This window comes from Bombina bombina, chromosome 1, assembly GCF_027579735.1.
Source record: "Bombina bombina isolate aBomBom1 chromosome 1, aBomBom1.pri, whole genome shotgun sequence".
Lineage (NCBI taxonomy): Eukaryota > Metazoa > Chordata > Amphibia > Anura > Bombinatoridae > Bombina > Bombina bombina.
Genome location: NC_069499.1, coordinates 543,678,285 through 543,703,232, shown reverse-complemented (window position 1 = coordinate 543,703,232; position 24,948 = coordinate 543,678,285). Strand labels below are relative to the sequence as shown.

The window sequence follows — 24,948 nt, the reverse complement described above, 5'->3', positions numbered from 1 at the left end:
ATATCAGTTGACACGCACGGCTATTGGTCTAGAGGTGGAAACATCACCTCATTGAAGAAAGCGATGTGCAGTGGGTTGCTAGAGGCGCTGTGTTAACGATCTACTTTCCTTACCGATAGGGTGAGTTTAACATAGTTTTTTTTACAAAACAATGACAGAAACTGATGTTTGTTTTTAGTGATGGTAAATCCTAGCATTTGCTATACGATTGGGTTTACCATCACTTTAAGTTAGAGTAACACATTATATCACATGCCAGCTTAGTAAATTGGCATTTTAAGCATATTATGTCACATGCCAGCTTGGTATACTGACATTTTAGAAATGCTAGGAGTAATGGGAAGTATTTGGGTAGGAAAGAGTGGAAACATTCTCACCTTCAGTCTATTTCTTTCATTGGATGGTGAGTGTCCATGAGTCATCATGTGTGGGTCTTCCCCTCCCCACCACTAGGAAAAGGACAAACAATACCCCAACACACCACAGCTTTATACCCCTCCCACTTGTTTCACATAATCCTCAGTCATTTTCTTTTGGCACCTTGAGGGGTTCTCTAACCAATCGAAGGCCCATTTCCTTCTAGCAGTACCCTGTCTGCCAGAGGGGTAGCTAGCCATGGAATGAAAGGTCTTCTCTCAGTGGGAAATGTCACAGGCCTCCCAGGTGAAATGTGTATTTGTCCACCAATCCCCTGGTCTACAGTGAACTGCTCCTCGTGGGAACCACAGCCCTCCCCTGGTGAAATATGGACTTGTCAACCAATCCCCTGGGTTGTAGATGCTGTTATTTGTTTATATCCTTGGCATCATGCTTTCACTAGGATGGGCTGTTTACTACAAGCAAGTAGCTGCAGCTCTGTGATGAAGGTGCTGATAGGTAAGTACTAAACATGTTACTAGCTTGTCGGCTATTTTAGGAACATGTACGCATGCTTCACATAGTTTGGGGACATATATTTATACTCTATTTTTGCAGTTTGTAGCACTTTTAATGATTGTGATTTGTTATTTTTTTAAGGATACTGTTGCTTTGAATTTAGTATGTTCAGAAGTAACTTCTGAGTTATACACCGTTTATTTTACTTCATCTGTGCTGTTTCATCTTGTTCCCTTTGGGTTCTTTGGCTTTAGTGCTCACTGGTAGCACTGGTGTTCTAAGGGTTAAACATTTTAGCACACTTTTCTGTGAAAATCTTTTCCTGTAATCTCTTAGGACATCTCTGGTACTTAAGCTTTTTCCTTACTGTGAGACTTCAACAAAGAATACCAAGAGAACAAAGGCAAATTTGATGATAAAAGTAAATTGGAAATGTGTTTAAAATTGCAAGCCCTATCTAAATGATGAATGTTTAATTTTGGCTAAACTGTCCCTTTAAAGGACAGCTCTGATGTCCCAAGAAAACTGGGGTAGCATAACTTGTTTGCAGAGTTAGGTGCCCTTATAGTGCTATACCCTCTTGATTGTAGCAAGTCTTAAGTTTTCTAAGGTTAAGTATGAAGGTTGCTCAGCCACAGTTTACAACACTTATTGTTGAAGATAATTTAAAAGTTGCAAGCTTTGTGTGCTTGTACTGTACACAATTTTGCATAAGGGTGCAATCTTGTTCTATTTTTAAAAAAATGTTGGTTTGGTATCAGTTTATTTTGTATACCTTATGATTAGATGTGACTCTGTCATTGATCACTACTCATGTTAATATAACCCTGACATACCATGTTCGTCTTAATCTTATTGGTATCAGTGACAATGTGTTGTATATCTTACTATTTCTGTTCACCTACTATCTGGTTTTCTGTAAGTGATTTAATGCTCCTTTTTTCCTTAAAGCTACTAGTCAAAATATCTCTTTGTGCCATTATTAATAAGCCATAATTTAAAAATAGTAGTTAGAGACTCAGATAAGAGTAGAGTATATCACATCCACCTCTTTAATCATACTCTGGTATCCAGGGCTATGAGGACCAGAGGGAATAGAGGTGTGCATTCATAGGGTAAAGCAGCTAGCATACAGATCGATCTATGCGCTCAAAGGCGACCTCCTATCTGCGTACTGCTTTGATTTAACAAAGTCAGCCAATTTCTAGCTATTGCCCTATTATAAACAGTTCATCCAAAGAATCCGCTCTGATATGTGTGATTATATAGAGTTGCACATGCAAAACATACAACAACGTCAGCTTATGCGTTAACAACTTTCATACAAGACAGATCCATCAATTTCTATTTATTAGTTTAAGCGGTAGCTGGTTATAAAGTATCAAATGCTGAATCAATCACACGAGGCTAAAACACACGTTCCCTCAGGCCCCGCTAAGTGGAGGTTCAAGATTGGCCTCCATTTTCCAGTTGGAGTTTCCTTTCATCAAAGGTTTATGTTATAGGGGAGTAGGCTATAAAACAAATTCCATAGAAAAACTGAGGTTGATATTTCTTCTTCTTCTTATGACTGGACTATATTGCATTTTAGTATATATTTCTTTGTATGTTCATGTACTTCCATGTGATATTATTTGCTCTGCCTGTAAAGCTTTGTGTTATATCAATAAAAATAAAAAAATAAATGTTTTTGTGGTTGTATGCAGTACACAATTTAAAGATGCAAATTTTTAATAAGCAAATACTTAAATGTCAGGATTTTACAAGCTATTGTACATTTGTATGAGACAATGAGAAGTTAGATTAAATGCAATTTATCTGCTGCTTATTATTCAGTTATTTGCAGATTTTCTTTAATTAGGTTTATACAAAGGTTGGTACATATTAACTTATAATTTGTTTTCTATCTAGTAATTTTGGACAAGAGCGGAGTAACATGACAGTAATTGTAGCAACATTGTTAACTATTCCTTTTTTTAGAACTGATCAGATATTGTTAATACAATATATACAGAAGTATATGAGTCCGGTTTTACTTTCTGTGCATTCATGCTTCAGAGAAATTTCACATTGACAAGAAACACCTTCAGGACTGGCACAGAAGGAAGCTGAAGTCCTGTCCAGGCTCGTGTTCCTTTGGAGCTGAACCTCTGTTCCAAGAAAACAGGAATAGAAATTGAGCAAATTTTGTTTATACCAAAACTCACCCTATTTTGTTACATCCTGAGGGCCTCAAAATTATACGTGCAACATTATGAAAAAAGAGTGCCAATTTGTGTGTACTAGGCAACTATATACACCTATATGAGCTACTAAAATGAATACATTATGATCATGAACCTTAAGTGTCATTGATATATGTTAACACCATGTCAATATTTTATAGAAACAATTATGTTTATAAAAAAGCATTAGTAAATTGTATACACATTATTAGAAATATGTTATAAATCAGAGCACTTATATTCAGTAATGGATGGATGCTGCATTAAATGGGGATGATATTGCATTTTTATTAATATGGCTAGATGTAATAATATGAAACTTAGTTAAATAACCAAATATAATGAATAAAAGAAACAAAATCATTCCTACAGAAATGTCTATATCTTCGCTTAGTCCCCTAAACAATGCAGATAGAGCATGTAATTTTAAGCAACTTTCTAATTTACTTCTATTATCAATTTTTCTTCGTTCTCTTGCTATCTTTATTTGAAAAGAAGGCATCTCAGCTAAGGAGCCAGCAAATTGTTGGTTCAGTACCATGGACAGCACTTGTTTAAAGGTGCTGTCCAATCAGCAAGGACAACCCAGGTTGTGCACCAAAAATGGTCCGGCATCTAAACTTACATTCTTGCTTTTCAAATAAACATACCAAGAGAATGAAGAAAATTTGATAATAGGAATATTATCTATCTGAATCACAAAATAAAATTTGTGGGTTCAGTGTCCCTTTAAAAAGCCATAATAAAGGTTTACAAAGCTTGGTTAGCTTGGAAATCTCAGTAGGTAGACTTCAATTTCATTTTATCTATGCACACGCAGCACAACACAAAGGAGGGCACAATAAGAAAAAACAAATATAAACTTGATAATTCATCCTAATATAGTTCCTAGTTTCTCTAAGTTGTGTTCTATATTTTAATTTGCCTGAGGAAATGAGCACTTAAAAAATAGCATATGCACTGGAGTAAGGGGTGAAGGAAATGTTAAGATATTATCCAATTATTTTAACACCCTGTCCCTGAACCTAAGGGGTAGATTTATCAAGCAGCGGATGCTGCAATCTACCCCCGAAGTATCAGGTCCGCCTGAAACTTAAGTTAAGAAGCAGCGGTCATAAGACCGCTGCTCCTTAACCCATCTGCCACCTCTGAGGTGGCGGACAGCAATCATCCCGATCAGATACGATCGGAATGATTGAGACCCCCTGCTAGCGAATGTGCAGGGGGCGGCATTGCACAGGCATTTCACCAGAAATGCTTGTGCAATGCTAAATGCCGACAGTGTATGCTGTCTGCATTTATCAATGCCTTATCAATGTTGGGCGGACATGATCCGCTGCCCGACATTTGATAAATCTACCACAAAAGGTCTATCTGATACAAAGAAGTTGTTTAGTGTTTGAGTGCCCTGGTAAGAAACACATATTACCTAATTATGTATAGTCAGTGAAAGAGTGGTCTAGTTGTGCCCATTGCTTGCACAATTCTTTTTCATATACCGTAGGTAGCTAATCTACACTTTGCACCACTAAGTCATTGGCTTCTACAAAGTAAAATGATTAATATTCAGGAGATTATGAATATATTATATATATTAGAGATCAGTGAGAGGGTCTGGAAAAGGTACAGGGCATGGGGAAGGACAGCTATCTTTACTGCATGTATCTCACCCTTTTAGCATATTTCTTTGTGGTTTCAGGTGTTAAGCTCAATTTGGGGAACTTTAAGAAGGGTCATGTAAGCCAACGTAGTATCAGAATCTGGTAAAAGATAAACTTCCAGGTATTTTATAGAGTGGTCTTGTACTTTAAGGAGATTCCTTTATTCTATTTACCACATAAAAAGACTGTGCCGGAGGCATGTCTGGGAAGGGGCCAAGCTAGGACGCAAAATTGGGAGCTCCTCACTCAATTTAAAATAATCTCCCAATTATCTATACATAGAAGTCACATTGCCCTGTCAAAAGGAAAATATTTATACATTTAAAATGTAAAAGTAATTTTTGTTATTGCTAAAAGTGGATCAAAACTATTTTGTTTAATTTTTAAGATGACTTTCAAGTTCAATTTTCTGTTTGAAAAACTCTGATTTGCGAAACTGCACCTTGAAGAAGTACAGTCTATTCAGTTCAGGTTGTGTATGCTTTGCCCCTGTTGTAGTGGGCAGATGATCGGTTTCAATATGATTAAAAAAAGGAGAAATCAGTCTTTAAAATGTTACAGAACATCATTTTTGTTTGTGATTTCAAGTTTATGGCTTATTTCCTTTGTTAGATAAGAAAGCCTTACCTTACAAACAGACGGGCTCCTGTAATTCCTAGAAGAGTGGCCTTTTCCCCATCAACTAGAAGCAAACAACCCTCTCGCAGGGCCTAAAAAATAAACATTTATAATGAACCATATATATATATATACTGTGTGTGTGTGTGTGCGTATGTGTGTGTGTGTATGTGTGTGCGTGCGTGTGTGCGTGTGTGCGTATGTTCCCTTCTTATATATTAATATATATTTATGTATAAACAGAAAGAGAAGCAGTCTGCCAGGAATGAACTACAGCTCAGTCACTTGTTCTATGGCCATGTTACCATATGGAAGTAGCTTCTTTTAGCCTAATTTTGATTTCCACAAAGGAAAACTTTATATATATATACAGGTGGCCCTCGTTTTACAACGGTTCAATTTACACTGTTTCAGAATAACAACCTTTTTTCCCCAGTCATGTGACTGCTATTGAAAAGTATTGAGAAGCAGTGCATTTATTAAAATAGCCAGTAGATGGAGCTGTCCGCTTGTGTTGCAGCAAAGCCAAGCAAGCTAAAATTAATCAGTTTAACCAAACCTGAGCTACCGAGCAGATTTCAAAGGAACAAGATCTTCATGTCTTTAAATCAGTCCAGATTGGAATGCATAGAAAGAACTGTTTGCAGAAAAATGCAAGTGAAGTCTGTGTTGTGTGATTATTTTATTAGGTTTATATTGCCGTTTAGCATTTAAAGTCTTCATTTCAAAGCTTTAAAAATAATGTATTAGGTGTTACTTATGACAATTTTGAGAGGGGCCTGGAACCTAACTCCCTCACTTCCCATTGACTTACATTATAAACTGGGTTTCAATTTACAACGGTTTCGATTTACAACCATTCCTTCTGGAACCTAACCCCGGCGTAAACTGAGGGCTACCTGTATATGTGTGTTTGTAAATAAATACTGCCCCTTGGTTTTTGTGAATCAGATTTATCATGGGGGGGGGGGATTCTGCTCTGCATAGATTTATCATTATTTGTATTATCTTTATTTTTGTAATGTGCCATTCATGGGGTACAATAAATGCATGCAAGGCAGGAAAAAAGCATACATAGGGCCTGATAATAAAAGATTCTCCAGCTTGGAGAGAAATTGTAGTGCTGACTTCACAGGGGCTGAACTCATTTGATGCTAAAAGGAAAAAGGGTAGAACCCTCCAGCACTGTCTGAAAGAGAGACAAGCCTAGAGCAATATAGCACTGTATGATATTAGAGTTTGGTTGGACTCAACTTTGTGCTTTGTATTTTATATTACTTTACATTTCAGATTGGGTCCTTTCAGTATTATTACATTTAACCTTAGCACTTTTGGTTTTATATTTTAATACATTTAGATTTAGATCCAGCAGTACTTTTACAAATTTTGATTACGTTTTATAAATTTCTGTGTTACTAAGGAACATATTTTGTATTGTTCTGTGTATATTTCACGACTTACATTGCACTTTGTATTTTCTCTATTGTGAAATAAAACAGCTTCAGAAAGTGGGAGGGATAGTGGAGTTTCTGTTGCTGAACTGGGGCGTTCCCAGGGTATGTCTGAAGCTCTCTCACAAATCATGTGAAATGATGTAAGCATGTTAAACAAGCAGGCGTCACTGATTTTTCTCACCAGCTGTATGCAGGTGAAGTTTGCTTAAAATTCACTATACACTTGTTTAACTCACAAAAATGTAATACATAGTTAAAAGACAATGCAAAAACACCAAATAAGCAGTAGATTTGTTTTCTGACAATTCAATTTTTCTCCCATTATCCGGCCCACTGTATTATGTGACAGACAGCCAATCACAGACAAGTATACGTATACCCTGTGAGCTTATGCACATGCTCAGTAGGATCTTGTTCGCCAGAAAGTGTGAATATTAAAAGACTGTGCAAAATTTGATAATGGAAGCAAATTGGAAAGTGTCTTAAAATAGCATGCTCTTTCTGAATCATAAGTGTATTTTGACTTGAGTCTCCCTTTAAATTGTAGTGAAAACATTTCAGTTTAATTTGTAATTGTAATGCAAACTGGGCCCTTATATCAGCCTCAAGTGTTCTCCAGTTACCTTTTCTCTCCCCTGTGTAATTCTTTATCCCTGAGAGTGTTATTAATTTCTATGGAAGACATCTCTCTGGGACTTCCAGGTTCCACATTTTTCTTGTTGAATTCAGTGAGTTCAGCCCCTGTGAAGTCTGCACTAAAATTTCTCTCCAAACTAGGGTATCTTTGCTTATCTTGCCCATAGAAAGTAACGCAGCTCTCTGGGAAACTGAAGCTTTCAGTTTTATTTTAAATAGAAGAAATCCAAAGTACAATGTAATTTGTAAAGATACACAAATATACAAAGTATGATCCTAATTTGTTAAAGTTACACAGAAACTGTAAAAGCATAATCAGAATTAGTAAAATCACAATCCTAAATAGACTGCTGTATACAAAATAAAATACAAAATAGAAAGTGCTTAGTTTAAATGTAATAAAACAATATGAAGTGTAAAGTAATATAAAATGCAAAGCACAAAGTATAAATGTAGCAGAACTGTCATGTCATGCAGTGCTATTTTGCACTGGGCTTGTTTTCTCCTTCATATTTACAGAAATGCAGGTAATGCCCCTTGGAGAAGTATAGAAAAATCTGTCTTTTAAGAATTTCACTAGGGATCTTGCAATGCTGGAGGATCATCTTAGATCATCTCACCTCAGGCCTAAAGGCACATATAACTCAACATGTAAGGTCCACTGAATACAGGCAAGTATACAATACTACTTGTCGAAGTGTGACCAAGGCTGCACCATTATAAAGTAAAAACCACACTTTATTTGCAAGTGTTAATAAAATCATCATCGCTGGTCGTTTATCCCTTAAAGACTAGTGATGTAGTCAATTCAGCGCTGATGTCCTGGGCTGTTAGCACAACTCTGAGCCCTGTGTCAGCAAACCTGCTCTTTTTTCTGCATGCCTCAGGAGTGAGTAATGTAGATCACCCCAGCCTAGCGTTGCAGGGATAGGGTGTTCCTGTGATCCCATGCCTGGCAGCGGGGTTCCTCCATTCATTAGATGAACAGATACAGTAGATTAAAGTGTAAAATTAATTTTAATAAAGTGTTTTATGTATTTTTTATACATTTTTATCTTAATAGAGTTTATTTTTTTAGAATTTTATTTTAATAAAGTGTTTCATATATATCTTTTCTCATCTTGTCTTCAACTGAAGAAGAACAGAGATAAACTAGAGATGTGCAAAAGCAGAACACAAGCTAAAATTACCACTATGGCTTCCTTATAATCCAGCTCTAGATCTCAGGTCGGTGCTTGTGCACTTCTTTTTTATGCTTCACCTTTGCATATAAAGAAAAGCTCCAGGGACACAATGCAGTGGCAGCTTGCTTCTTGAACCTTCTATCTCTTGTCTCACTCAGAGTCACTTTTCTGCCGTATGCAAGTGTGGCCCCAACCAAGCGAAACGTGGTGCCGTGTGCATCAAGGAGGAGTCAGGACAAACATTCATCTGTCCTTCTCCTCCTGAGTCCCTCCCTGCTGCAAAACGGATGGCAGACACAGCAAAGGCCAATCACAGACACCTTGCCTATCCCTATATGGCAGCAGTTTTGCAACAGTGTTATACATTAGCAAAAGCACTAGATGACAGCACTATTTACAGTCATGTAGTGCCCCAGACATATGCATGCTATCTATCTAGCTATCTCTTCAACAAAGAATAACATGAGAATGAATCACATTTGATAATAGAAGAAAATTGGAAACTTTTAAAAAATTGTATTCTCTGTCTAAATTAAGAAATAACATTTTTGGATTTCTAGGTCTAATACCAGCATGCCTTGCAGCATGTCAGTATCTAGGCTCCATTTAAAGAACCACTATACAGTAGAATTGAAAAACTGTTACATACACAATAAAAATACAATGCACTTACTTTGAATCTGAAAAAAGCAGTGGAATATTTCTGGCAAAGTTAATCCAATTTTTCCTCCCTGTATCATGTGACAGCCATCAGCCAATCACGGAATGCATATACATATATAATGTGCATTTTGCACATGCTCATTAGGAGCTGGAGCCTTCAAAAGCATGCATAAAAAAGATTGTGCACACTTTGATAATAGATGTATAGTGCAAAGCTTTTTTAAATTGCATGCTTTATCTGAATAGTGAAACTTTCATTTTGACTTTAGTGGCCCTTTAATTAAACAATCACTGTGACTTGCTGTCACAGTAATTGTATACAAAGTAACAGTCATATATGACTGTTACTGCACTGTTGCTCTATAGCCTCACATGCAAGCATCCAGCTGAAATAGACGCTGATCTCAGAGTGTATCTCATGTAATGGAGGCACCCCACTGACAGGCATGTGATCACTGGGAAACACCCTGTCCCTGCGATTGCTCGCCTGGGGTTAACCCCATAGTGCTATTTCTGTGCTGTCTTACTGCTGAGTCATGCAGAAATAGTGATTTATCAAGACCTGCGCTAACCCAGCCCAGGAAGCAGCTACTGTACAAGATACAGTGCAAATCCGTAAGGTCTTAATGACAGATTACTTACTGGTCGTCCATTATTAAGGGATTAAATTACCTCTGAAAAGTGTGCTTGTCCCCCCTTTTTGAAAACCTAGGTTACAGATATGTTTGCTTGGGCTTTTCCAGGCAGTGTGGAAGCAGCATTTTTGAGAAAGCAAGAGCTGTTTAAGTATGGGGGAGCCTGTAACATTCTACACATTGATTGGTTAGCTCGGATCACATGCTTTTACCTAAATGGCCACAGCAAAAGAGACCATAAACATGGATCCCACCACACTCTTCAAAACCTAATAAAATCAGTTAACAAAATAAAAGGGTTAAATAATTTTAAAACCTTTCTTTTGCAATGCATTGCATACTTGCTCTTATACATGTTTAAAGGGACATTAAACTGCTGTGCGCAACTACAAAAGAATAATAACTACTCACTATGTTATTGTATTTTATTCTGTTCCTGCAGCTCTATACAGGAATTCTCCTGTTATAATAGCTTAAAGGGACAGTAAACCTTAAAAATAATGTTATATAATTCTGCACATAGTGCAGAATTAAATAACATTATATTAGCCAAACCTTATAAAACCTAATGTACCCTTTTAATTTTTTTAAAAAACAGCTGTTTTACAGACCCGCTCTCTGTACTCTGCTGAGTGGGTCTGTTATATTCACACAGCACATCGGGCCAGCTGTATAGTCACAGCCCGGCCCGACCGCGCCATAAGACTAAGTGCAGCTCGCTCCTGCTGTCAGACAGAGCAGGAGCGAGCTGCACTTAGTCTTATGGCGCGGTCGGGCCGGGCTGTGACTATACAGCTGGCCCGATGCGCTGTGTGAATATAACAGACCCGCTCAGCAGAGTACAGAGAGTGGGTCTGTAAATTAAAAGGGTACATTAGGTTTTATAAGGTTTGGCTAATATAGGCCTAGATTTGGAGTTTGGCGGTAGCTGTGAAAACCAGCGTTAGAGGCTCCTAACGCTGGTTTTAGGCTACCGCCGGTATTTGGAGTCAGTCAGGAAAGGGTCTAACGCTCACTTTTCAGACATGACTTTTCCATACCGCAGATCCCCTTACGTCAATTGCGTATCCTATCTTTTCAATGGGATCTTCCTAACTCCGGTATTTAGAGTCGTGTCTGAAGTGAGCGTTAGAAATCTAACGACAAAACTCCAGCCGCAGAAAAAAGTCAGGAGTTAAGAGCTTTCTGGGCTAACGCCGGTTCATAAAGCTCTTAACTACTGTACTCTAAAGTACACTAACACCCATAAACTACCTATGTACCCCTAAACCGAGCCCCCCCACATCGCCGACACTCGATAAAAAATTTTTAACCCCTAATCTGCCGACCGCCACCTACGTTATCCTTATGTACCCCTAATCTGCTGGCCCTAACACCGCCGACCCCTGCATTATATTTATTAACCCCTAACCTGCCCCCCACAACGTCGCCTCCACCTGCCTACACTTATTAACCCCTAATCTGCCGACCGCAAAGCGGCGCTACTTACGTTATCCTTATGTACCGCTAATCTGCTGCCCCTAACACTGCCGACCCCTATATTATATTTATTAACCCCTAATCTGCCCCCCACAACGTCGCCTCCACCTGCCTACACTTATTAAACCCTAATCTGCCGAGCGGACTGCACCGCTATTATAATAAAGTTATTAATCCCTAATCCGCCTCACTAACCCTATAATAAATAGTATTAACCCCTAATCTGCCCTCCCTAACATCGCCGACACCTAACTTCAAACATTAACCCCTAATCTGCCGACTGGAGCTCACCGCTATTCTAATAAATTTATTAACCCCTAAAGCTAAGTCTAACCCTAACACTAACACCCCCCTAAATTAAATATAATTTAAATCTAACGAAATTAATTAACTCTTATTAAATAAATTATTCCTATTTAAAGCTAAATACTTACCTGTAAAATAAATCCTAATATAGCTACAATATAAATTATATTTATATTATAGCTATTTTAGGATTTATATTAATTTTACAGGTAACTTTGTATTTATTTTAACCAGGTACAATAGCTAAAATAGTTAAAATAATTACAAAATTACCTGTAAAATAAATCCTAACCTAAGTTACAATTAAACCTAACACTACACTATCAATAAATTAATTAAATACAATATCTACAAATAAATACAATGAAATAAACTAACTAAAGTACAAAAAATAAAAAAGAACTAAGTTACAAAAAATAAAAAAATATTTACAAACATCAGAAAAATATTACAACAATTTTAAACTAATTACACCTACTCTAAGCCCCCTAATAAAATAACAAAGACCCCCAAAATAAAAAAATGCCCTACCCTATTCTAAATTACTAAAGTTCAAAGCTCTTTTACCTTACCAGCCCTGAACAGGGCCCTTTGCGGGGTATGCCCCAAAGAATTCAGCTCTTTTTGGTTCACCGATCGATCCAGAAGAGCTCCTCCGATGTCCTGATCCAAGCCCAAGCAGGGGGCTGAAGATGTCCATGATCCGGCTGAAGTCATCATCCAAGCGGGAGCTGAAGAGGTCCATGATCCGGCTGAAGTCATCATCCAAGCGGGAGCTGAAGAGGTCCATGATCCGGCCGAAGTCTTCTATCAACGGCATCTTCAATCTTTTTTTTTCCGGATCCATCTTGCAGACCTCCGACGCGGAACATCCTGCTGGCCCGACGGACTACCGACGAATGAAGGCTCCTTTAAGGGACGTCATCCAAGATGGCGTCCCTCGAATTCCGATTGGCTGATAGGATTCTATCAGCCAATCGGAATTAAGGTAGGAAAATTCTGATTGGCTGATGGAATCAGCCAATCAGAATCAAGTTCAATCCGATTGGCCGATCCGATCAGCCAATCAGATTGAGCTCGCATTCTATTGGCTGATCGGAACAGCCAATAGAATGCAAGCTCAATCTGATTGGCTGATCGGATCAGCCAATCGGATTGAACTTGATTCTGATTGGCTGATTCCATCAGCCAATCAGAATTTTCCTACCTTAATTCCGATTGGCTGATAGAATAGAATCCTATCAGCCAATCGGAATTCGAGGGACGCCATCTTGGATGACGTCCCTTAAAGGAACCGTCATTTGTCGGGAAGTCGTCGTCAGAAGAAGATGGGTCCGCGGTGGAGGTCTTCCAGGTGGAGCCGGTCCTCATCGGATGAAGATAGAAGATGCCGCTTGGAAGAAGATGGTTGCCGGTCCGGATCTACTCTTCTTCCCGGATAGGATGAAGACTTTGGAGCCTCTTCTGGACTTCTTCAGCCGTCGGATGATGGATGTCTAGCCCCCGCTTGGGCTTAGATGAAGATTTTGGAGCCAGGACGCATCGGTGATACCCGGTGAGGTGAAGACAAGGTAGGAAGATCTTCAGGGGCTTAGTGTTAGGTTTATTTAAGGGGGGTTTGGGTTAGATTAGGGGTATGTGGGTGGTGGGTTGTAATGTTGGGGGGGGTATTGTATGTTTTTTTTTACAGGCAAAAGAGCTGAATTCTTTGGGGCATGCCCCGCAAAGGGCCCTGTTCAGGGCTGGTAAGGTAAAAGAGCTTTGAACTTTTGTAATTTAGAATAGGGTAGGGCATTTTTTTATGTTTGTAAATATTTTTTTATTTTTTGTAACAGTTCTTTTTTATTTTTTGTACTTTAGTTAGTTTATTTCATTGTATTTATTTGTAGATATCGTATTTAATTAATTTATTGATAGTGTAGTGTTAGGTTTAATTGTAACTTAGGTTAGGATTTATTTTACAGGTAATTTTGTAATTATTTTAACTATTTTAGCTATTAAATAGTTCTTAACTATTTAATAGCTATTGTACCTGGTTAAAATAAATACAAAGTTACCTGTAAAATAAATATTAATCCTAAAATAGCTATATTATAATTTATATTGTAGCTATATTAGGATTTATTTTACAGGTAAGTATTTAGCTTTAAATAGGAATAATTTATTTAATAAGAGTTAATTAATTTCGTTAGATTTAAATTATATTTAATTTAGGAGGGTGTTAGTGTTAGGGTTAGACTTAGCTTTAGGGGTTAATACATTTATTAGAATAGCGGTGAGCTCCAGTCGGCAGATTATGGGTTAATGTTTGAAGTTAGGTGTCGGCGATGTTAGGGAGGGCAGATTAGGGGTTAATACTATTTATTATAGGGTTAGTGAGGCGGATTAGGGGTTAATAACTTTATTATAATAGCGGTGCGGTCCGGTCGGCAGATTAGGGGTTAATAAGTGTAGGCAGGTGGAGGCGACGTTGTGGGCGGCAGATTAGGGGTTCATAAATATAATATAGGGGTCGGCGATGTTAGGGCAGCAGATTAGGGGTACATAGGTATAATGTAAGTAGCGGCGGTTTACGGAGCGGCAGATTAGGGGTTAATAATAATATGCAGGGGTCAGCGATAGCAGGGGCGGCAGAATAGGGTTAATAAGTGTAAGGTTAGGGGTGTTTAGACTCGGGGTACATGTTAGAGTGTTAGGTGCAGACGTAGGAAGTGTTTCCCCATAGCAAACAATGGGGCTGCGTTAGGAGCTGAACGCGGCTTTTTGGCAGGTGTTAGGTTTTTTTTCAGCTCAAACAGACCCATTGTTTCCTATGGGGGAATCGTGCACAAGCACGTTTTTGAAGCTGGCCGCTTCCGTAAGCAACTCTGGTATTGAGAGTTGCAGTGGCGTTAAATATGCTCTACGCTCCTTTTTTGGAGCCTAACGCAGCCATTCTGTGGACTCTCAATACCAGAGTTATTTTAAAGGTGCGGCCAGAAAAAAGCCAGCATTAGCTACGCGGGTCGTTACCGACAAAACTCTAAATCTAGCCGATAATGTTATATAATTCTGCACTATGTGCAGAATTATATAACATTATTTTTAAGGTTTACTGACACTTTAAGGGTGCCAGATACTGAAGCTCCGCCTCTTTGTACTGGGGGCTGCCATCTTGGAGCTCAGGTATTCTCACAGCCTGTGACAGAAGCTGTGCACACTCACAGATCAGTAATATTTGTTAAAGAGGCCGTACATGATTTCCATGTTTTGTGTACAAAAAAAAACAACTGCAAAATTGTTTGCCTATGTTCAATCATGTATGATTTATGTTGGGGATATGAAACCCAAAAATATTTTGTGATTCAGACAGAGCATACAATGTTTAAAAAGTTTCCAATTTACTTCTATCAAATTTGCTTTGTTCCCATTATATTCTTTGTTGAAGAGATATCTAGGTTGGTGTCTCGAGCACTACATGGCAGGAAATAGTGCTGCCATCTAGTGCTCTTGCAAAACTGCTGCAATATAATGCTCCAGACACGTGCACGCTCCTAAGCTTATGTCCTTGAGATACCAAGACAATGAAGAAAATTTGATAAAAGAAGTAAATAAGAAAGTTGTTTAAAATAGCATGTGTTTTGATCCTATTGCACTCACAGACAGACATACTGAATCACACTAAATTTATCCACAATGTAATACTACTAGCCAGAAAACTCATTCTCAAACAATGGATGACACCCAATCCACCAAATCTAACACATCTCAAACTAATACTGCAACAACAGATGGTATACGAACAAATAGACACACAGGGAGATTTAACACTACGGACTAAACACTTTCTAAGCAAGTGGGAGCCCCTGATTTGCAGCCTAGATCTCCCACACCAGAGACAGATTATATACCCATTCAAAGACTCAGAGTTTGTCCTGGAAGCCCAACTGAGGGGAAAGTGGAATATCTTTCATTAATACAAAAACAAACAACGAAACGGAATGAGATGAGACAGAGAGTGGTGAGCCTGGGGGGAGCGCCTCGGGGTGGGTACGAGAAGTGTAGACCCTTAAGAAAGATAGGGCAGAGGAGAGATGAAAGTGAACTTGTCAAATATGATATTAAAAGAACTGGAAAAAGACTCACCTTTATGGCAGAAACAATGTTTGGTATATAAAGAAGAAAATCTATTAATCTATTAACAAGACTTTTGAAGAGCGGACAACAAAACCACAACGTGATGTAATGTCTCTTACTCTCTAATTGTTCTGAAGCAAGGGAATGGGATAGACTGGCAGACAACATGTGAGGGGCCACAAGGTCAACTCTAACAAGGGTTGCATATAGGCTTAGGGCGAATACCAATGGTATTTTAGGGAACGGAGAGGGTTGAAGGAGTTTAGAGGAATTAAGCCATTGGAGTGTATAGTAAAATCCAGAGCTGTTGTAGTGACAATTCTGTATTGTATTCTGTAAGATCCTACTGTTTACATTGTTTGTTATTATGACCAGTGCTGGGAATAAATAAAGTATTTAAAAAAAAAAAATAGCATGTGTTTTATATCCCTTTAAGTGCGTGATGGTGGAGAAGAAAAAAAAAATCTAAATACAGGCAAATTGTGAAAGTAGGGACAAAATACCTGCTCAGCTTATGTTTGAATTCATTGTTACTAAACTGCACTTGTTAGTCATGAACAAAGCATTGCAACCTTTAAATGTATATTTTACTCTTTCTAATGGTCACATAAAAATAAATGATTAAGACATGCTAAAAATTAGTGAACCTATTAAGTCACTAGGAACCTCATTTTACATTACAACATAGAAGACCCTGAAACCAATCATGTCTATGAAAAGTGCATCAGAAGTGATAAATTACACTACCAAGGCTAAAACGTTCTCTTGTGTCAGAAGTACCCCTCTAATTTATATTATATTCTGTGACTTATATTATATCTCCTGAAGGTTTTTATGAATTGATCTTTTGCCATTGTGCCAATACAATTTCTTAGCATTTGATACATACAAGGACAGGAGGAGTGTCTGGTTCTTCATGGTATTGAGAGAGTCTCTGTTCTCGGGTCTCCTTTAAAGATACAAGTGATAAAAAGCATTACTTAGTGAACATTTTGCAGCCTACAAATATTCACTAACAGATGTTTTACATTTTCTACAGTGGTATGCACTAGATAGAAGGCACATCATTCTAAGGAAAACACTTTAAAAAACACAACAAAACATAAGATTAAAGGGACAGTCTACTTCAGAATGTTTATTGTTTAAAAATATAGATAATCCATTTATTATCCATTCTTCCGTTTGGCATAATCAACACTGTTATATTAATATACTTTTTACCTCTGTGAATACATTGGGGCCTATTTAACAAAGTCTGTCGGACCTGATCCAACAGACCTCGCTGAATGCGGCGAGCAATACGCTCTCCGTATTCAGCATTGCACCATCAGCTCTTCTGCAGATTTGCGGCCAATTGGCCGCCAGCAGGGGGGGTGTCAATCAACGCGATCATACTCGATCGGGTTGAATTGCTGCAATGTTTGTCTGCCAGCATCTATATGGCACACATGCTTTCTAGCTGTAAAAAGAAAACTGTCAAAATGCACTGAGATAAGAGGGGGCCTTCAAGGGATTAGAAATTAGCATATGAGCCTACCTAAGTTTAGCTTTCAACAAATAATACTTACGGCTAGATTTAGAGTTTTGTCGGTAAGGACCCGCGTAGCTAACGCTGGCTTTTTTCTGGCCGCACCTTTAAAATAACTCTGGTATTGAGAGTCCACAGAATGGCTGCGTTAGGCTCCAAAAAAGGAGCGTAGAGCATATTTAACGCAACTGCAACTCTCGATACCAGAGTTGCTTACGGACGCGGCCAGCCTCAAAAACGTGCTCGTGCACGATTCCCCCATAGGAAACAATGGGGCTGTTTGAGCTGAAAAAAAACCTAACACCTGCAAAAAAGCCGCGTTCAGCTCCTAACGCAGCCCCATTGTTTGCTATGGGGAAACACTTCCTACGTCTGCACCTAACACTCTAACATGTACCCCCAGTCTAAACACCCCTAACCTTACACTTATTAACCCCTATTCTGCCGCCCCCGCTATCGCTGACCCCTGTATATTATTTTTAACCCCTAATCTGCCGCTCCGTAAACCGCCGCTACTTACATTATCCCTATGTACCCCTAATCTGCTGCCCCTAACACCGCCGACCCCTATATTATATTTATTAACCCCTAATCTGCCCCCCACAACGTCGCCTCCACCTGCCTACACTTATTAACCCCTAATCTGCCGAGCGGACCTGAGCGCTACTATAATAAAGTTATTAACCCCTAATCCGCCTCACTAACCCTATAATAAATAGTATTAACCCCTAATCTGCCCTCCCTAACATCGCCGACACCTAACTTCAATTATTAACCCCTAATCTGCCGACTGGAGCTCACCGCTATTCTAATAAATGGATTAACCCCTAAAGCTAAGTCTAACCCTAACACTAACACCCCCCTTAGTTAAATATAATTTTAATCTAACAAAATTAATTAACTCTTATTAAATAAATTATTCCTATTTAAAGATAAATACTTACCTGTAAAATAAATCCTAATATAGCTACAATATAAATTATAATTATATTATAGCTATTTTAGGATTAATATTTATTTTACAGGTAACTTTGTAATTATTTTAACCAGGTACAATAGCTATTAAATAGTTAAGAACTATTTAATAGCTAAAATAGTTAAAATAATTACAAATTTACCTGTAAAATAAATCCTAACCTAAGTTACAATTAAACCTAACACTACACTATCAATAAATTAATTAAATAAAATACCTATAATTATCTACAATTAAACCTAACACTACACTATCAATAAATAAATTAAATACAATATCTACAAATAAATACAATGAAATAAACTAACTAAATTACAAAAAATAAAAAAGAACTAAGTTACAAAAAATAAAAAAATATTTACAAACATTAGAAATATATTACAACAATTTTAAACTAATTACACCTACTCTAAGCCCCCTAATAAAATAACAAAGCCCCCCAAAATAAAAAAATGCCCTACCCTATTCTAAATTACTAAAGTTCAAAGCTCTTTTACCTTACCAGCCCTGAACAGGGCCCTTTGCGGGGCATGCCCCAAGAAGTTCAGCTCTTTTGCCTGTAAAAAAAAACATACAATACCCCCCCCCCCCAACATTACAACCCACCACCCACATACCCCTAATCTAACCCAAACCCCCCTTAAATAAACCTAACACTAAGCCCCTGAAGATCTCCCTACCTTGAGTCGTCTTCACCCAGCCGAGAAGAGGTCCTCCATCCGGTAGAAGTCTTCATCCAAGCGGGGCAGAAGAGGTCTTCCATCCGGATTGAAGTCTTCATCCAAGAGGCATCTTCTATCGTCATCCATCCGGAGTGGAGCGGCAGCATCCTGAAGACCTCCAACGCGGAACATCCATCCTGGCGACTGAACGACGAATGACGGTTCCTTTAAATGACGTCATCCAAGATGGCGTCCCTCGAATTCCGATTGGCTGATAGGATTCTATCAGCCAATCGGAATTAAGGTAGGAAAAATCTGATTGGCTGATTGAATCAGCCAATCAGATTGAGCTCGCATTCTATTGGCTGATCGGAACAGCCAATAGAATGCGAGCTCAATCTGATTGGCTGATTGGATCAGCCAATCGGATTGAACTTGATTCTGATTGGCTGATTCCATCAGCCAATCAGAATATTCCTACCTTAATTCCGATTGGCTGATAGAATCCTATCAGCCAATCGGAATTCGAGGGACGCCATCTTGGATGACGTCATTTAAAGGAACCGTCATTCGTCGTTCAGTTGTCGGCCAGGATGGATGTTCCGCGTCGGAGGTCTTCAGGATGCTGCCGCTCCACTCCAGATGGATGACGATAGAAGATGCCTCTTGGATGAAGACTTCAATCGGATGGAAGACCTCTTCTGCCCCGCTTGGATGAAGACTTCTACCGGATGGAGGACCTCTTCTTGCTCCGCTTGGATGAAGAATTTGGCTCGGCTGGGTGAAGATGACTCAAGGTAGGGAGATCTTCAGGGGCTTAGTGTTAGGTTTATTTAAGGGGGGTTTGGGTTAGATTAGGGGTATGTGGGTGGTGGGTTGTAATGTTGGGGGGGGTATTGTATGTTTTTTTTTACAGGCAAAAGAGCTGAACTTCTTGGGGCATGCCCCGCAAAGGGCCCTGTTCAGGGCTGGTAAGGTAAAAGAGCTTTGAACTTTAGTAATTTAGAATAGGGTAGGGCATTTTTTTATTTTGGGGGGCTTTGTTATTTTATTAGGGGGCTTAGAGTAGGTGTAATTAGTTTAAAATTGTTGTAATATATTTCTAATGTTTGTAAATATTTTTTTATTTTTTGTAACTTAGTTCTTTTTTATTTTTTGTACTTTAGTTAGTTTATTTCATTGTATTTATTTGTAGAAATTGTATTTAATTTATTTATTGATAGTGCAGTGTTAGGTTTAATTGTAGATAAGTATAGGTATTTTATTTAATTAATTTATTGATAGTGTAGTGTTAGGTTAAATTGTAACTTAGGTTAGGATTTATTTTACAGGTATATTTGTAATTATTTTAACTATTTTAGCTATTAAATAGTTCTTAACTATTTAATAGCTATTGTACCTGGTTAAAATAATTACAAAGTTACCTGTAAAATAAATATTAATCCTAAAATAGCTATAATATAATTATAATTTATATTGTAGCTATATTAGGGTTTATTTTACAGGTAAGTATTTATCTTTAAATAGGAATAATTTATTTAATAAGAGTTAATTAATTTCGTTAGATTAAAATTATATTTAATTTAGGGGGGGTGTTAGTGTTAGGGTTAGACTTAGCTTTAGGGGTTAATACATTTATTAGAATAGCGGTGAGCTCCAGTCGGCAGATTAGGGGTTAATAATTGAAGTTAGGTGTCGGCGATGTTAGGGAGGGCAGATTAGGGGTTAATACTATTTATTATAGGGTTAGTGAGGCGGATTAGGGGTTAATAACTTTATTATAGTAGCGCTCAGGTCCGCTCGGCAGATTAGGGGTTAATAAGTGTAGGCAGGTGGAGGGGGCAGCAGATTAGGGGTACATAGGGGTTAATAAATATAATATAGGGGTCGGCGGTGTTAGGGGCAGCAGATTAGGGGTACATAGCTATAATGTAGGTGGCGGCTCTTTGCGGTCGGCAGATTAGGGGTTAATTATTGTAGGTAGCTAGCTGCAACGTTGTGGGGGGCAGGTTAGGGGTTAATAAATATAATACAGGGGTTGGCGGTGTTAGGGGCAGCAGATTAGGGGTACATAAGTATAACGTAGGTGGCGGTCGGCAGATTAGGGGTTAAAAAAATTGAATCGAGTGGCGGCGATGTGGGGGGACCTCGGTTTAGGGGTACATAGGTAGTTTATGGGTGTTAGTGTACTTTAGAGTACAGTAGTTAAGAGCTTTATGAACCGGCGTTAGCCCAGAAAGCTCTTAACTACTGACTTTTTTCTGCGGCTGGAGTTTTGTCGTTAGATTTCTAACGCTCACTTCAGACACGACTCTAAATACCGGAGTTAGAAAGATCCCATTGAAAAGATAGGATACGCAATTGACGTAAGGGGATCTGCGGTATGGAAAAGTCGCGGCTGAAAAGTGAGCGTTAGACCCTTTTTTGAGTGACTCCAAATACCGGCGGTAGCCTAAAACCAGCGTTAGGAGCCTCTAACGCTGGTTTTCACGGCTACCGCCAAGCTCTAAATCTAGGCCTAAGAGAATAAAGTAACTTTGATGATAAAAGTAAATTGAAAAATTGTTTAAAATTGCATGCCCTATCTGAATCATGAAAGTTTAGTTTTGACTAGACTGTCCCTTTAAATATCACAGTTTAAATCTGACAATATGGTGTTTTTTGGCATGTAGTTAATACTTCTAAGCTGAATAATCAAATAGTAGAAATACTGATTTAAAGTAGAAATACTACCTCATAGAGATATTTTCTAATCAATAATCATATAGCCTAAAAAGGTTTGAAATTGGATATAACATTATTATTAAAAATCTTACGCCTAGATTACGAGTCTTGCGATAGGGTTAAAAAGTAGCGTTGAGAGGTCCCAGCGCTGCTTTTTAACGCCCACTGGTATTACGAGTCTGGCAGGTACAGGTGTACCGCTCACTTTTTTTCCGCGACTCGAGCATACCGCAAATCCACTTACGTCAATTGCGTATCCTATATTTTCAATGGGATTTTCCTAACGCCGGCATTACGAGTCTTGGAAAAAGTGAGCGGTACACCCTCTACTGTCAAGACTCCTACCGCATTTAAAAGTCAGTAGTTAAGAGTTTTATGGGCTAACGCCGTAACATAAAACTCTTAACTAAAGTGATAAAAAGTACACTAACACCCATAAACTACCTATTAACCCCTAAACCGAGGCCCCCCGCACATCGCAAACACTTAAATACATTTTTTAACCCCTAATCTGCCGACCGGGCATTGCCGCCATTGTAATAAATATATTAACCCCTAAACCGCCGCACTCCCGCATCGCAAACACTAGTTAAATTTTATTAACCCCTAATCTGCCGTCTCTAACATTGCCAACACCTACCTACATTTATTAACCCCTAATCTGCCGCCCCCAACGTCGCCGCCACTATATTAAATGTATTAACCCCTAACCCTAACACCCCCCTAACTTAAATATAATTTAAAATAATCAGAAAAAATGTACTATAATTAAATAAATTATTCCTATTTAAAAATAAATACTTACCTGTAAAATAAACCCTAAGCTAGCTACAATATAACTAATAGTTACATTGTAGCTATCTCAGGGTTTATTTTTATTTTACAGGCAAGTTTGTATTTATTTTAACTAGGTACATTAGTTATTAAATAGTTATTAACTATTTAATAACTTCCTAGTTAAAATAAGTACAAATTTACCTGTAAAATAAACCCTAACCTAAGTTACAATTACACCTAACACTACACTATAATTAAATAAATTACCTAAATTAACTACAATTAATTACAATTAAATTAAATAAACTAAAGTACAAAAAAAAAAACACTAAGTTACAGAAAATAATAAAATAATTACACCTAATCTAATCCCCCTAATAAAATAAAAAGCCCCCCAAAATAATAAAAATCCCTACCCTATACTAAATTACAAATAGCCCTTAAAAGGGCCTTTTGCGGGGCATTGCCCCAAAGTAATCAGCTCTCTGAAGGGACGCCATCTTGGATGAAGTCACTTAAAGGTACCGTCATTTAGTGTTAGTCGTCGGATGGAAGAGGATGCTCCGCGTCGGATGGCTTGAAGATGGACCCGCTCCACTCTGGATGGATGAAGATAGAAGATGCCGTCTGGATGAAGACTTCTGCCCGTCTGGAGGTCCTCTTCTGCCCGGATCGGATGAAGACTTCTGGCCGTCTGAAGAACCACTTCTGCCCAGTTGGGTGAAGACGTCTCAAGGTAGGGTGATCTTCAAGGGGTTAGTGTTAGGTTTTATTAAGGGGGGATTGGGTGAGTTTTAGAGTAGGGTTGGGTATGTGGGTGGTGGGTTTTAATGTTGGGGGGGTATTGTATTTTTTTTTACAGGTAAAAAAGCTGATTACTTTAGGGCAATGCCCCGCAAAAGGCCCTTTTAAGGGCTATTTGTAATTTAGTATAGGGTAGGGATTTTTATTATTTTGGCGGCTTTTTTATTTTATTAGGGGGATTAGATTAGGTGTAATTAGTTTAAAATTCTTGTAATTATTGTATTATTTTCTGTAATTTAGTGTTTGGTTTTTTTTGTACTTTAGTTTATTTAATTTAAATGTAATTAATTGTAGTTAATTTAGGTAATTTATTTAATTATATTGTAGTGTTAGGTGTTATTGTAACTTAGGCTAGGGTTTATTTTACAGGTAAATTTGTACTTATTTTAACTAGGAAGTTATTAAATAGTTAATAACTATTTAATAACTATTGTACCTAGTTAAAATAAATACAAAGTTGCCTGTAAAATAAAAATAAACCCTGAGATAGCTACAATGTAACTATTAGTTATATTGTAGCTAGCTTAGGGTTTATTTTACAGGTAAGTATTTAGTTTTAAATAGGAATAATTTATTTAATTGTAGTAATTTTTTTTTATTATTTTAAATTATATTTAAGTTAGGGGGGGTGTTAGGGTTAGACTTAGATTTAGGGGTTAATAACTTTATTATAGTGTCGACGGCAGATTAGGGGTTAATAAGTGTAGTTAGGTGGTGGCGACATTGGGGGCGGCAGAGTAGGGGTTAATATAAATAAAAAGTAGGTGTCGGCGATGTTGGGGTGGGGGCAGTAGATTAGGTGTTCATAGGGATAATGTAGGTGGCGGCGGTTTCCGGAGCGGAAGATTAGGGGTTAATAATAAAATGCAGGTGTTGGCGATGTCGGGGGCGTCAGATTAGGGGTTAATAAGTGTAATATTAGGGGTGTTTAGATTCGGGGTTCATGTTAGGGTGTTAGGTGTAGACATAAAAAGTATTTTCCCATAGGAATCAATGGGGCTGCGTTAGAAGCTGAACGCTGCTTTTTTGCAGGTCTTTTTTTTTTCGCCGATTCTCCCCCATTGATTCCTATGGGGAAATCGTGCACGAGCACGTTTTACCAGCTCACCGCTACCGTAAGCAACGCTGGTATTGAGGTGAGATGTGGAGCTAAATTTTGCTCTACGCTCACTTTTTTGCGACTAACGCCGGGTTTTAAAAAGAAACCTGTAATACCAGCGTTGTCTTAAGTGAGCGGTGAGAAAAAATGCTCGTTAACACCGCACACCATTACCGACAAAAACTCGTAATCTATCCGTATCTTTGCTTTACATTTTAGTGCAATTGTCATGGTTCCAAAAATGGCCATGTTTGCCTTTTTTTTTTTTCTACAGCCTGATATTGACCTGTGGGTGAATGTATGCTCACTTGCAATTTTTTATCATCTGTATTTCCAATGCATAGAGTTGAAGATTAGTCTTAGAGCCATTTTATGGTTAAAACAATTTGTTTGTTTCTTTTAAATAATCTTTTACTGAGAGGTTTTTGGAAAATTAGCACAGATAACATTTGCAGATGATGTACAAGACAGAATAAGAACAAAGTCAGTAAGTCATGGAGAGTCTATACAAGGTTAGAGAAATAT

At 38.0% G+C, this 24,948-nt stretch overlaps 1 protein-coding gene across 3 annotated transcripts in view; it reads right to left on the bottom strand.

The window, feature by feature from the left end:
• Window positions 1-2,589: 2,589 nt before the first annotated feature.
• The window catches only part of LOC128645588 (alpha-aspartyl dipeptidase), a 128,183-nt gene continuing 105,824 nt past the window's right edge, over window positions 2,590-24,948 (bottom strand). For 2 of the 3 annotated variants that reach the window (XM_053698672.1, XM_053698674.1), the window contains exons 7-9: window positions 16,743-16,802; window positions 5,390-5,472; window positions 2,590-3,026 (exon numbers count right to left, since the gene is read on the bottom strand). In XM_053698672.1, coding sequence (XP_053554647.1) covers window positions 2,963-3,026; window positions 5,390-5,472; window positions 16,743-16,802 — 207 coding nt within the window. In that variant the 3' untranslated portion in view covers window positions 2,590-2,962. The remainder of the gene's footprint in view (window positions 3,027-5,389; window positions 5,473-16,742; window positions 16,803-24,948) is intronic. The other variant, XM_053698673.1, reaches the window with a different exon arrangement.